Below are 14,372 nucleotides of genomic sequence, written 5' to 3' on the forward strand. Positions count from 1 at the left end.
CTTGTGACAAGAATCATCCCTCATACACTTAATAAATATATACACATAAATACATACTAATAAGTAGTATGGAGGCAGAGTTTTTAAGTAGCCGTCAAAAGCCTGTCGCCACTTCAGATTTGGCTTAAGCTTGTGAACTTTAAACAAGTCATCTGTAAGAGAAAACCAAATAAAATATTATATTATTCCAGCCCCAAATTCTAACATCTAAATCAGGCCACCCATATCACTTCCTAGACATCTCAAGTTTTCATTGTATTAGTTGCACCTTTCACTGGAATTGATTTGATTATCACTTTTGGTGGTTGTACTATTTATCAACATTATATACAGTACTTTTCTAGAAAATGAAATACATATTTCTCTTCCATCTATGAAGCTACATAAACTAGAATATTAAAGCACTGACTCTGATCCATGTGAAATATTTTTCTGACCTGTTAAATATTGGTAACATTCATATTGGTCATTTTCAGCTGAGTGGGAATCCATGGTCTCTGGTAGATGGAGTATTTCTTTTATTTAAATAGAGGGTCTTATACTTTTTGCTGAAAGGTCAAGGTAAGATACTCTACAAAATATACGGACACAAAAGCTAAGTCTCTATTCTGTAGGCAATGATGACAAGCTCTAAATTATGTTTTGGATCAGCCTGTATTTGTTTAGCTAGATACTCCCCCCTCTTTGATTTCTTTGATTTCAGCCTCAGGCATTTTAAGACAGACCTCAGATCTCTCAAATACTAAGCTAACAATTCGGTGATGGCACTAGTAAAAGCAAATGGAGATGTTACGTTGAAGTTTTAAATTCTGTACAACTAAATATGTTTCTTGTGTAGCAATTATATTAACATAACTGGAGATGTTTTCCTTAAATAAGCAGATAGTCCCTATCTTTTCACATTTAATTATTTTAATGACCTAAATACATTACACATAAGACATGAAAATTTCCAAAATATCACTTATTTCCTCCGAGGGTAGGAAAATTTTTTTCTAATGTAATAATTCAAAATTATTTCATATTTCACAATATGAAGTTATTCTCATTGTGAATATTCAATATGAACGTGCCACACTTACTATAAATATCAAAGATATTATAAATTGAGTTTCTATTTTGCTTCCTCAGGCTTTATTGGCTTTATCAAAAAAACATATGGTTACTTCCAGAGACAAAACCATCCCTATACCATATGCATAATTTCTCTGTAAGTAGGACTCTTGAAATTCTGAATTACTTTACAGAAAACAACTATATATTTTCTTCCTTGTACTGCTATAATAAATTATTCACTCCTGCTGAAACTAATTTCAATGAATTTAGAGAGTCATAAAGTGTAGATTTTTTGCAAGACCTAGCAAGAACAAAGAAAAACAGATCTGAACAGATTTCAGGCTCATTGTAGCATGCAGGTCCTCTGAAGACAAATCATATCTTGGCAATAAGGAACAAGAGACTTTGGAAATATCCTGTTATGCTGTGCTGTGTCTTTATGGGGAGTCTTTTGGGAATTAGGCAGATTTTTAAATACCATAAGACTGAGGAGACATTTAGATATAGAAATATTCAATAATCAGAATCAATAATAATATTTCTAACAATGCCAATTGCGATGACTCCACTTTTCCACCCACAATCAGTCTAATTAATTCTTGCTGGATTTTATGTAAACAAATGAAGAAGGCAGAAAGAACATCTTCCACAGTCGAGATTAAGGGTAGAGAGCAATTAGGGTGCACTGTTTTAGTCACCATCTCTGGAGCTCAGAAAATAATTTTTACCGTATTAGATCTCCATTCACGTGGAGCCTCTGGGGTGGTGCAGTAGAGGTGTCAATAAACGAGCTGATCAACATCTGAGAGTTGAGGAGATGAGTGTAGCATGAGAGTAAAATGACACTGCCAACACCTCACACACCATCGATATTTTCTCTAGTTCCTTTCTCATTTCTGCTTCAAAGAGGAAGACCTGGGTTTGAGTCCAAGCTCAGCCACATCCTTAGCTGAGGGAGCTTAGAGAAATCACCTTTATTAGCCTCCATTTCATTTATAAATAGGGTTTCATGATAATTGCCTTACCACACAGGATTTTCCTGAGGAACTAGATCATGTATGTGAAAACAGTGTAAAATGAAAAAACAAAAAAAACCACACACACACAGAGTAACCTGGGAATTACCTGATATAGTGATTGATACACATCAAATTATCTATCCCCTTTCTCGTCTCTTTTCCTCCTCCTGATCAAAATTGGTTGTATGTGGAGCCAAATTTTATTTTTTATGCAAGTTCCCAGTTCTTAATTATTAAAAAAAAAAACCCAGGTGATTCTCCCCCCCGCCCCCCCCCAAAAAAAACTGAACTCACAGATACAGAGAACAGATGACTGGCTGGGGTGTGAATGAGGGTGAAATGGGTGAAGGGTCAAAAGGTACAAACTTCCAATTATAAAATAAATAAGTCCTGGGAATGTAATATACAGCATGATGACTATAATTAATAATACTGCATTATATATTTGAAAATTGCTAAGAGAGTAGATTTTAAAAGTTCTTACACAAGAGAAAATATTGTCACTACGTGCGGTGATGGATGTTAACTAAACTTATAGTGGTGAGCATTATATAAATGCAACATATAAATGTGGAATCAATGTTGTACATCTGAAACTATTGTTATAAGTCAACTATATCTCAATAAAAAGGTTGTTTTCAAAATAGGTAAATTAAATGTGATATATTCAAGAAAAAGAGAAAAGTTCTTATAAATGCCTTAATAATGTCGTAATTTCCTGATTGAGAGTAATATTCTTGCCAATTGTAATAATCTGATTCTTATGACAGCACATTAATCCAGTGAAGCCTCATTTATCTAGCCCACATAAGTTTTAGTGCTTAAATAATTAAAAAAGAAAAAAGGGGTCACCTTTATGGATGGTTATTGTACTATGCAGTCATGTAGTGATATTTCTGGGCTTTATGAAATATGTGTGACTTAAATTTCCTATTTTGTCCACTAAATATCCCTGCCCACTGAAACTTCAGAAACAGTCCTATATATTTATATTATATCCTTAATATGGAATAGTAGTAGCTCCACTCCCCCTCCCACCATACCCTGGCAACCACAATTCTACTTTTTGTTTCCATGAGTTTGACTAATTTAGTTACCTTGTAAATGTAATCATAAAGTATCTGTCTTTTGTGACTGGTTCATTTCACTTAGCATAATGTCCTCCAAGTTTGTCCATGTGATAGGATTTCCTTCTTTTTAAAGGCTGAATAATATCCCATTGCATTATATACCACATTTTCTTTATACACTCATTTGTTGATATTTGGATTGCCTCCACCTCTTGGATATTGTTAATAAGACCGCTATGAATACGGGTGCGCAAATATCTCTTGGTGAACCTGTGTTCAATTCTTTTGGATATGTTCCCAGAAGTGGCATTCATGGATCATATGGTAATTCTATTTTCAATTTTTTAAGACTCTCTGTATTGTTTTCCATGATGGCTGCACCATTTTCACACCCTCCTGCAGTGGATGGGCAAGGATTCTAATCTCTCCACATTCTGGCCAACACTTGCTATTTTCTGGGTGCGTTTCGCCCCCCCCCCCCACAGTGGTTATTTAGTGGGCATGAGGCAATCTCTTCTGGTTTTAATTTGTCTTCTCTAATGATTAATGATATTGAACATCTTTTCATATACTTGTTGGCCATGTGTATATTTTCTTTGGATAACTGTCTACAAGTCGTTTCCCATTTTTAAATCAGATTATTTGGGTTTTTGTTGCTGTTACATGTTAGAAGTTCTATATATAATCTGGATATCATTTCTCTTACTATTTCATCAAATGCATGTAACTGCAATTACCTCAATATAAAGAGTACTCAAAAATAGAAAAATAATACTATTTACAGTTTAAGTGAAGATTATCTAGTGTCATTTGTCACTTTTGTAGTGGTGAAAAAAAAAGTTATAAAGATATATTTAAGAAAAAGTAGCAAATGCAGAAAATAGACACTTTTATTGTCAGTCTTATTAATCCCAAATATATAAGCCATATTGTATATTAGTGACAATCACCTACTAGAGAATGTTTTTTGATTGGAATAGGAAATAAAGAGGATAAGCTACACAAGGGAACCATGCTAACATATTTGGTTCATTCTTCATTTGCAACATTTAAGAGTTGCTTTTTCAGTTTATTAAAGATTTATAACAGTAAAAATCTTTAGTTTTAAATAAAATCTCATGCTTTAAATAAGCACATTAAAACATAGTAAATATTTCATCCTTTTCACAAAAATTAAGAATCCCCACCAAATGAAAAATGCTTACAAATTTGCAACTAGAAGGATGCCACATGGTACCATGTGACTCTAAACAGATGTGGCTTTTTAAATGAGAAAAATCCCCACACACATCTCCAGCGATATCTGAGTTACAGCTTCTGGAGTTGTTCCTTTTAGAATTTTGCCATGGAAACCATGGCTTTTACAACTGCAGTTATTGCAGAATTTACTCCTATCCATATTTCCTTAACTTGCTATCCTGCCTAAAACAGATGCCTCAAAAACATTTAATATCCTTTCGTGGCGTAATGAGTGCAGTCAATACCCCCACAGAAGCCCTATTTTCTGAGGAAAACCTTGAGATCCTTGGAGCATTACTCACTATCAGTACTATTTTTTGGCCCAAACTAGCCTACAAAAAAGCCAAGTGCACTTCAAATGGGTTGGTGGGGGGAAGCAGTGGGGCCTGTAACCTCAAGAACAGTGTAAGAAGCATGCTCCAGAGGCTAAGTGTCTCTTTGTTTGATGTTAAAACAACAGAAAGAAAAGGAACCAAACAGAAACAGTAAGCAAATTCCATCCTTCCAAATAAGTTTTCAGATTTTTATATATCCTGATACCAAGTGCTCTTTGACTCCATTAAAAATGCTTAGTCCATTATCTATTTTTCATTTCTGTCCTATTTGAAAGATGAGTAGATGGCACAGACTTCACTTACCTAAAAGAGGGAGTAAAACTGGGTAGTTGTATGGCATCACAAAGAGGTTTACACAAGTTAAAGTCGTACTGGCTTTTAAATAACCGAATGGATATCCAAGTTCATTGTATTTTCCACTGCTAGTAACAAATACCTGAGAAGAACACGAAGCAATGTACACTTAAAACAATAAGGATTTTATGTAAACCAAATTCACAGCAATATCCCATAGTGACACTTACGGTACAATTTCATTATAACATAAAATTACATAGCCTGTGGTTATGTCAAAATAGATCATACTAAATAGGAATGTCCAGCTTGCAATTCTTTTTTAATTATATTAAGAAATGAACTGCACTATGCAATAACCATTCAGAGACCACAGGCTGCAATACCCAAATATTTACTTGGTTAGCACAATGGAAAATAAGGCTGAAATTCTGCTAAGTGAGACCAGCCAATGAAAACAAATTGACTTCTCAAAAGTATAAGAGTGGAGACTTTTAGGAAAATAGACCATGGGCCCAAGTCTAAAGCATTTGATTATAAAAACAAAGCCCATTTAAAGGATTACGCTAATACTGCTCATGTGTACTACTAGCAAATCTTGCTGTATATCCCTTTGATGCTCCATTCCCCTCCCCATTTATGCATTTTTCAGTCCATAAATATTTATTAAGTAGCCTGTTACAAGCCAGGCACGGGTGCTAGTTATTTTGAGGCAAGGGGATACTTTGGTTCATCTGGAAGTCATTTTCTCTTGTAAATTATATTGGTAGAGCAAACACTTAAAATATTAATCTTTATTCCATAGAATTTATTCCTTACTGATTTCCTGAGTTGGCATATATTATATTTTCAGCCTCTATACACTTGTTATACTGCGCTGGAACCTTCTAGCTACTCTCTGTTCCATGTTCACTTTTTTCCCAAATCAGGGCATTAGTATTAATATACTAATGGGACTTATAAACTGTGTCCTTTTCTAATGTCCTTCAACAGAATCATTTAAGACAACAGTTATACGCTGCTGTTGAACAGAGTCTATTTACCTGCTAACTCTTGGTACTAGCGATGTCAGCTAATGGTCCACTAAATTCTTACTACATTTAGGTATAGCGAAGAATAGTTCTTTCCTATATAATTTATGGCTCCATAAAACAGTGAGTTATGCTAAAACATGACTCATGCTAAAGACTCATGATCTCTATCGGATCTCATGTCTTAATTTGAACTTTAATAGAAATGGTTAACTATAACAAAAAATGTTTGGTTACCCCCTATTTCCTAAGTGTGTATGTTACAAGAGAGGAAAAAGCATCACGAGGCATAAAAAAGATTCATCCGTACCGCCATCAAGTGTTAGACTGATTCTCTAGAAAAAATGCTGTTTTTTTGTTCCTTCCTTCCTTACTCCCTTTATTTCCTTCCTTCCTTTCCTCTCCCTTTCTCCCTCCCTTCTCATCCTTTTTTCGTATAAGTCCCTTGAGTTTATCCAAATTCTTTACCACATGAAAATTAATAGAATTTGGGGGTTCAAAGGCGTCATTAGGGGCAGACCATCTAGCTCAGCGAAAGTAAGCACTCGCTCCAAGGCAACATAGCTGGTAGCAGAGCTAGGATTAGAATCCAGTCTCCATTATAGTTTTGCCAAATTTCCTGGCTCCTGATTCATCTCATTCCTTTTCGCTCCCACTAAGTCACCGTATTAAAACTACTCTACAGCAAAGTAACATAAGGTACAGAAGAAAGACAGCACATATCTGAGGGGTGGTACTGGAAATGAGGACAGGATTTTTAAAGTTTCTTTCAATAAGCTTTTCAAGGGATGTGCTATATAGAAAAGAGTTTTTTGGGGGGAAAAGTACAATTTGTAATTTTATTTGCTTTTATTGTAAATATTTTTTCAACCCATTAACTCAAACCTCTTATTTTGATTTGAAATTAGTATTTTAAAATCCTTATTTCTACATTTCTAGCACCTTTAAGTGACTTGCATTGAAATATAAACATGCATTTAAAAAGGTACATGAATTGTAGGTATATGGCTCAGTGAGTGTTCACATGTAATCAGCACCCAGAACAAGAAATAGAAGATGATCAGAAACTCCCTCATGTCCTTCTCTGGTTGCTACCCTGCACCCCCAAGGGAAACCACCATCCTGACTTTTTAAAAATATTTTATTTTATATTATTCTTACATCATTTTTCATTTTTGCACGATATATGCATTTTCATTTTGGTTATATTCCCCATATAACTGCACCCCCCTTATTTTGACCCTAATCCTTCCTCTCCCCCCACCTCGTAGTGTGTCTCTGGTTTACAGTTGCTTGTTGATTTTGATTTTTTTCTTTATTATAGTTAGTCTTTTTCCTGGTCCCTTATTTAGGTTCACTCATAGCAGGAATTTAGAAAACCATCCTCACTTTTAACAGAGTAACTTTTTTTTAGCTCTTGTTGAACACACATAAAGTAAAATCATATATGTGATCTTTTATGTCTGACTTCTTTTGCTCAGTATCATATTTATGAGATTGTTCTCTTTCTTGCACGTTTATATCCTTTCATGAAGCCTGTCCCTTTCTTTTCCACACAGTTTTAGCAACTTTGAAGAATTCAAGTAGCCCAAAGACAGCTAGTGGCAATAATCTGACATTTTAGGATGAAACAGATGACAGTGTGAAAGTGTTCCTTGCATAAATAGAGCCTAACAATCACTGACTGCTGTGTAGTGCTGTAGTTTAGAAAGAGAATAAACATTCTCATAGCGTAGGATTTCCTTATTCTACTTAAATAAAAAGAGCTGTGACTGCCATGTCTGGATGTTTATGAATTAAAATCCAAAGGTGGAATCTACTAACCAGTCAGGAAGCCCTTCTGGCTGAAGTCAGACACTGGGAAGAGCTAGTATGCGTGCATTTGTCTGTGCATTTGCCTCATCCCAGTAAACTCGCACTACGCAGCCCGTGCGTACTTGCTACGGCAGGAAGGGTTTGATTACATTACACTAACAGTGAAAATAGCTTCCGGGCTTACAGTTCTTTTTCTTTTGCCAAAAATATCCTGTACATATAATCTGTCAACTTCAAATTAAGCCTGAAAACCTTGCTTTAGGAATCCACAGCTGAAGGCAATGGTTAGGCTTTCTAAATCTGGGGTCTCTGAATGGGAGTTCTCCAAATCCCCAAATCCACAGATTTCATCAGCTTTTACTGCCTTTACTGGCAATGAGCAGTAGGCTAATGCTTCATATCAGTCTGAAATTATTGGCATGGCCCTGTTGCTTACATGGTAGCTTTTGCAAGAAACACTATTAACAGATTCAGCCAAATTATCCCGATTAATCTTTGAAACTTCTTAAAATAATTCCCAGAAACCCGAGAGGTTACAGAAACATTTAGCCAACAGTTAAGGATAAGTACCTGCCAGCAGGTATGGGGAGATTTTCGTTCCAGGATGTACTGAGTTAAAGGTGAAGGTTCAAGTTCATATTTGTCAAAGGGAAGTTTGTCTATTACCATTGGTTCACAGTCTATGCAGGAGAACCTCACAACAGGATGAGATGTTCGTGGAGGCTAAAAAACAAGAGGGGAAAATAAGTCTATTATCAAGCAAGAGTACATTTCTGACAATTATACAACCCCCTTTGTGGTTTGTTAAACCATAGGTGAGATACAGACTAGTGTTTTAAGAAGGAGGGCTCCTGCTCTTTGGACATCATCATGGCTTCCATGGGTGGGGAGTCAGATTCTTTATCTCTACCATTGGGAAAAGGAAAGGAAAATTATAACACTAATAACAACAATTTCAGTAAAGTAAAAAGACTGCTTTGAATATGTTTAAGAAGTCATTATGATCTGTAGGATGAACCCTGAATTCTGGATCCATGTTGTGACCTCCAAGAACTACCTACCCTTCACTGATTTGTATCATGAGGTTATAGAGCATCCAGGCACTACCAGCAAAAAAGAAATCCATGAAACTTCTTAATGAGGTAATGACAGACTTGGAACCACCAACAAGCAAGATGAAATTTTGTAAAGGCATGGAAAGGGCAACACAGAACCAGAGAGATAATCAGCCGTCACAACTCCAGGGCACAGATGAATTTTTCCAGCATTTCTCACACCCTTATGCTTGCCTTGAACAGCTGGAGCTGGGATGCTTTTGGCTGGGCTGCAAAGGCCTGCGTGCCAGGATACCAGAGCAGACTGATAGCGCACCCATTTCACTAACAGGTTTCGCTTGTGGGAATGGAGAATACCAGAGAGAAAGATGAGGACAATAATGGTACTCTGGAGAGATAAGGAGATAGGACAAGTTCCCAGGACAAGGGTGAGAAGTGGTTCTAATCTTGCTGAGAGATCTGTAAAGCTAATATGAATGTGACAAAACTTTCAATTGCTTTATAAAAAGGAAAACCCTGATCACTAGTTTTTACACTTTACAAGCTTATAAGATGTTCTGGGGCTGAGATAAATAGGCCTCAAATGTGCTTTTAAAGCGGCAGGAATGGAGGGCCTCCCTGGTGGCTGAAGGGGTTAAGTCTCAGCACCATGAAGCTGTTGACAGCCACTGCAGCATTAGTTCGATCCCCTGCCAGGGAGCTGACCCACATGGTGCAGCAGACCTCTCCTGTCTCGCCCGCTACTCCCCTCAGCAGTGTATTTCAGTCAGTCTGCCTGTTCTGCTCCCCACTCTGTCTCTGGTGAATCCTCTCACCCTCCCCCCACCTATGGCCTACACCTCAGCTCTTGTATGCATAAATAAATCTTTTAAAAAATAAAGTTCAAGGAATGGTAACATGAGCCACGTGTAACATGGAATTTCTTTTATTCTAGTTTCTCCTGGTATTAATTTGAATTAAACTTGAGAAATATTTCTGGCTTATTAGATTTAAATCTATGAAAAAGACAGTAAAGACATGAATAAAGCCCCATTGCTAGGCATCATGTAGTAAATCCCTAACTACAACATTCACTGTGGAATCTGAAGGGACTGAGAGCAACTGGGCATTGCGTTGACAAGGGTGCCACCTTGGGGCCCCAAGTGAAGCAGGAAGAGATTTACCCTCACCCACAGCAAGGGCTGAAATGGCTCTTTAGTCTTACATTCAGGTTTTTTATGTCCACTCCTGAAAAAAAAAAAAAACGGAGGAGCCTAAAAACAGTAATCAGGGGAAACTGCAGTTCATGTTAGAAATTTCTGAAACTTAGATGGAATACAGATTAGCTGAAGCAGGCAGGTGCTAAGCTAGAGAAGAGATCTTTTTGTGCCTCGTCTTCCCCACCCCACAAGAAGGATTCTGCTGACCTTTTTATATAGCCTGGGGAGAGGGAGGAGGAAGAGAGAGTGGGTTTCATATGGCTTCCTTCATTACTACACACCATCCTTCCCTCCCCAAAAGCCAACTCCCCTGGTACCAAGGGTAAAGATAACATCAAACCCTCTTCTCCAACTGTAGTGAGCAAAAAGACAAGCCCTTGCTTAAAGATCATTCTGAAAATATTGTTTAGTTACCTGTCATTATAAGGTACACTGCCAAGACATACAAATTTATCGGCAACAAAAAGGTCCACAAAGTCCTACTAGGTGTGTAATGACTCCTTAGGAGGAAATAGAATGACTTCTGTTTTGAATGTTTCTAGAACCTATATCCAAGCAAGGTGCAAACTATGTTCTCATTTCCTGAGGCTGTACATGAAAACCAATGCCAGCAAATTTTAGACATTGTACTTACCATGTAAATCAAGTCAGCTGCTCTGAAATAAAAACCAAGTTACAGATTGCAACAGCATCAAAATAACAATACTTTTTTTTAAAGATTTATTTATTTTTATACAAGAGCTGGGGTACAGGCCAGAGGCACAGGAGGGTGAGAGGATTCACCAGAGAAAGAGTAGGGAGCAGAACAGGCAGATGACTGAAATATACTGCTGAGGGGAGCAGCAGGCATGACAGGAGAGGTCTGCCACGCCTTGTGGCCATGTGGGAATCCCCTTGGCCGGCCAGGAATCGAACCAGCACTGTAGAGGCAGTGGACAGCTTCAAAGTGCTGCGCTCAACCCACTGTGCCACCGGGGAGGCCCCAATAATGACACTTTTATATCCAAAGAGGACAGTTCAAGTGGCAAAGGCAAAAAGAAAGAATGAAAAGTGCCTGAACAGAAGAGAAGTTCTCCCTTGCTCTTAGGTACAAGCTAGAATTCCACAAGAGATAGAAGGCATGGATTTAAAGCCTCAAAGCTATTTTAAAAGATTTACTGTAATCAGAAAATTAAAAATCCAGAAAGTTTAACATTTTGTTTCATGACACTTACTAGTGAAGGTAAATTCTGATCTGGCCAAAAAGATTCTGGAATTGGCCAATGTCCAACAGGAACGCCAGTTTTAGAGTTAGGTCGTACATAAATGAGCTTATGACAACTGTGCCATGGCTGAGCAGCAAATGAATTGCTTGGCCTAGCTGAATCCACACATCCATCTAAAAGTTAAACAAAAGACAGACTGAGGCATGAATTTCTTTTCACAGCTGCTGATCTTCTCTTACAAATTTTTCAGCTGAAAACAAAGCAGAGGACAAAACCAAAACAGTGATTCCTGAGAAATGGAAGAAAGAGTAACCACCAGGATTTCTGCATGTTCTCTCCAGCAACTCTTTCCATCTAATCTATCCCCTCGAATACAACTTCCACCCCCTTATCCTTAACCTACTACCAAAATATGCAGTTATATGAAGAGCAATTATAAAACTAGTTTTCACTTTTCTGAGATTTGGACACATAATGAATTAAACACACCAAACCACTACACAGCTATTTTTCCAAATTAAGCAAATGAAATTATTCATCCCCTGGTATAGTTTTACATTTTTGGAATCTGCCAAATAGGTCATAAATTCTATTTAGATACTTACTACTCACACGTCAGTGAAAAGAGTATTCTTTACTACACAGAGCCAATGGTCACAGAACAAAAGCTATCCACATTCACTCAATGGTAGAGAAGTGCTGACAATACAATCTACGTTTACGGTTGGGGGCGGGAACACAAAGTTAATGCATCAAGTATATTGTGGTCTAATCTGTTATAGTTTTCGTGTCCACCATTAACATTCCATGGAAATTGGGCACTGAATCATACTCAATAATGTATCCTGAATGCATTTTTTAATTATTGAATTTTTTAATGAATTATTTAATTATATTTCATTTGCCCTGCCTGTAATAGCACAAGAGTTACATCACCCTTAATGTGATGATTCATGAGCCTAAATTGTATTTGTAAAAGTTATGTTTTAATGACTTGAGTCTCATTTTTCTTAAGCTATAGATCATTTGATTTCCTTATTAAGTATTACTTTAGACAAGTAATTACTTTAGATCAGGATACTGACTGGGGGCCCATGAAGATCTAGGGAACACATGTACAGTCAGGTCTCACTTAATGATGGGGATACAGTCTGAGAAATGCATTGTTGGGCAATTCCATCATTACATGATTGTCATAGAAAGTACTTGTAGAGGCCTAGATGGTCGAGCAGACTACACACCGAGGCTCCACAGTGTAGCCTATTGAGACTGCCATCATATATGTGATCTGCTGTTGACCAAATGTTGGTAAGTGGTGCATGACTATAAGAGAATTCCCTTAAGCTGAGCTCACAATGCTGGGAATGTGCATTTTCCTGAAGAGAGAATTCTCAAATTCCATCAGAATCTCAAAGATTAAGAACAGTAGACAAATGGGAAGTGGAACAACTAAAAAGTAAATCTGAGCTATTTACGTGGCACCAAATCCAGTAGACCAGTATAAAAGCTGAAAGTTCATGGTAAGGTAACAAACACAAAATGATGGATTAAGCAGTCAATGGCTAGCAATATAACATGTCCTTCTTATACATTAATTTAATTTAAAATAGGCTGTGAACAGGAATCTAGAAAACTTAAATAAGAGACCAGGAAAAAGAATAACTATAAGAAAGTAAAAATCAAAATCAACAAACAACTATGAACCAGAGACACTCTATGGGGGGTGGAGGCGGGGAAAGGAGGGATTGGGGTCAAAATAAGGGGGTTGCAATTGTATGGGGAATATAAAAATAAAATTAAAACTAAAAAAAAAATAAAATAGGCTGTGAGGCCTATCTTCGATGGCAAGTGTTCTTAAATTGGTGTCCAAGAAACCACTGGAATTAAAACAAAAGTGTCAATCTGTGGCCTATGTCTGTTTTCCTAGGGAGAGGAGTTCTCTGTTTTTCCAACAGTTTTTTAAAGGAACCTAGGAAAAAAAATAGCAAAAAGATCAGAAACTACAAGGACCCACCACTTCAAACAGAAATGTGTCCCTCTGCCCCCTTCACTTCCCTAGGCTGCTACCACTGATTATGTACAAGGCAATTAAAATGCAATGAACAGATCAGAAAAGCACGGTGGTAACAGAGGGGCACAACAGTATGTATGTATGTATGTGAGCTGGCAGAAACGAGGAGAAGCCATAGCCTAGAACACTGCTCTGTGGAAGCTTTGTAATGCAGGTACAATGTGAGGGAAAAGTGCCTTTCCCTATACAAAAGTAGCTTTGCATTCATGCATTTTGAGATGATGAACTTTCATAAAACTTCATTTGAAGAAAGATGGCTCAGCAATTAAAAGGCGGCTGGTAGAATACTGGTACAGGCTCTCACAGAACTAGCATTTCCTGGGTAAACATTCACAATGTCTTGCTGACCTGTGGTAACAAATGCAAATTTTATAAACATAGCCTGGCACTTCTCATAAGACCCAACCCAGATTACTAGTTAAGTGTTAACTCCATCATGAATCTACAGAAACTTCGTGAACAGAGGTGAATGATTGTCATCTCAAGACTGGGACCAAGGAGTGTGAAATGGATAGGAAGAGAAGAAAGTTTCTTAAGTAGACTTGACATTAAATTAGAGTTGCTAGAATTTGGCCACTGACATGTAAACAAAATGAATGAAGGGGAGCTATTGGGATGGGTGTTTGTAACCACCTGAATGCATGTCGACAGTGAAGACTGATGTAATGGCTTCTCAATCTCAAACCACTCTTTTATATACCACTTTAGAGTTAAAAAAAATGTTATCAACCATACCTTCTCCAATAGGAAGTGGATCTGGTCCTGTTTTTTCAAAGTTAATAACTACACCACTCTGAACTTTTTGAACTAGAGATTCTAAACATTGATTCAACATTCTCTGTGTTCTAACACAGTAGGAGCGACCTATAGTAGAAGGGGAAAAAAATAGTACAAGTTTGATCAAGTAAAATACTATTTAATAATGCAAGCACTGAAGTCCTAAAATATAACTTAAAATAATCCTAACTACACAGGCAGCAAGC

At 37.1% G+C, this 14,372-nt stretch overlaps 1 protein-coding gene across 6 annotated transcripts in view; it reads right to left on the reverse strand.

Moving 5' to 3' along the window:
* Positions 1-14,372, reverse strand: part of SAGE1 (sarcoma antigen 1) — a 54,519-nt gene that overhangs the window by 14,683 nt on the left and 25,464 nt on the right. For 5 of the 6 annotated variants that reach the window (XM_037511891.2, XM_037511888.2, XM_037511890.2 and 2 more), the window contains 5 exons: positions 14,125-14,253; positions 11,328-11,491; positions 8,430-8,582; positions 5,023-5,155; positions 58-152 (listed from right to left, as the gene is read on the reverse strand). In XM_037511891.2, coding sequence (XP_037367788.1) covers positions 58-152; positions 5,023-5,155; positions 8,430-8,582; positions 11,328-11,491; positions 14,125-14,253 — 674 coding nt within the window. Of the gene's footprint in view, positions 1-57; positions 153-1,784; positions 1,859-5,022; positions 5,156-8,429; positions 8,583-11,327; positions 11,492-14,124; positions 14,254-14,372 lie in introns of those variants that run through there. The other variant, XR_005125418.2, reaches the window with a different exon arrangement.

The sequence above is a fragment of the Talpa occidentalis genome, unplaced genomic scaffold (genome assembly GCF_014898055.3).
Source record: "Talpa occidentalis isolate TD23 unplaced genomic scaffold, MPIMG_talOcc4v2.1 talOcc4.15, whole genome shotgun sequence".
NCBI lineage: Eukaryota > Metazoa > Chordata > Mammalia > Eulipotyphla > Talpidae > Talpa > Talpa occidentalis.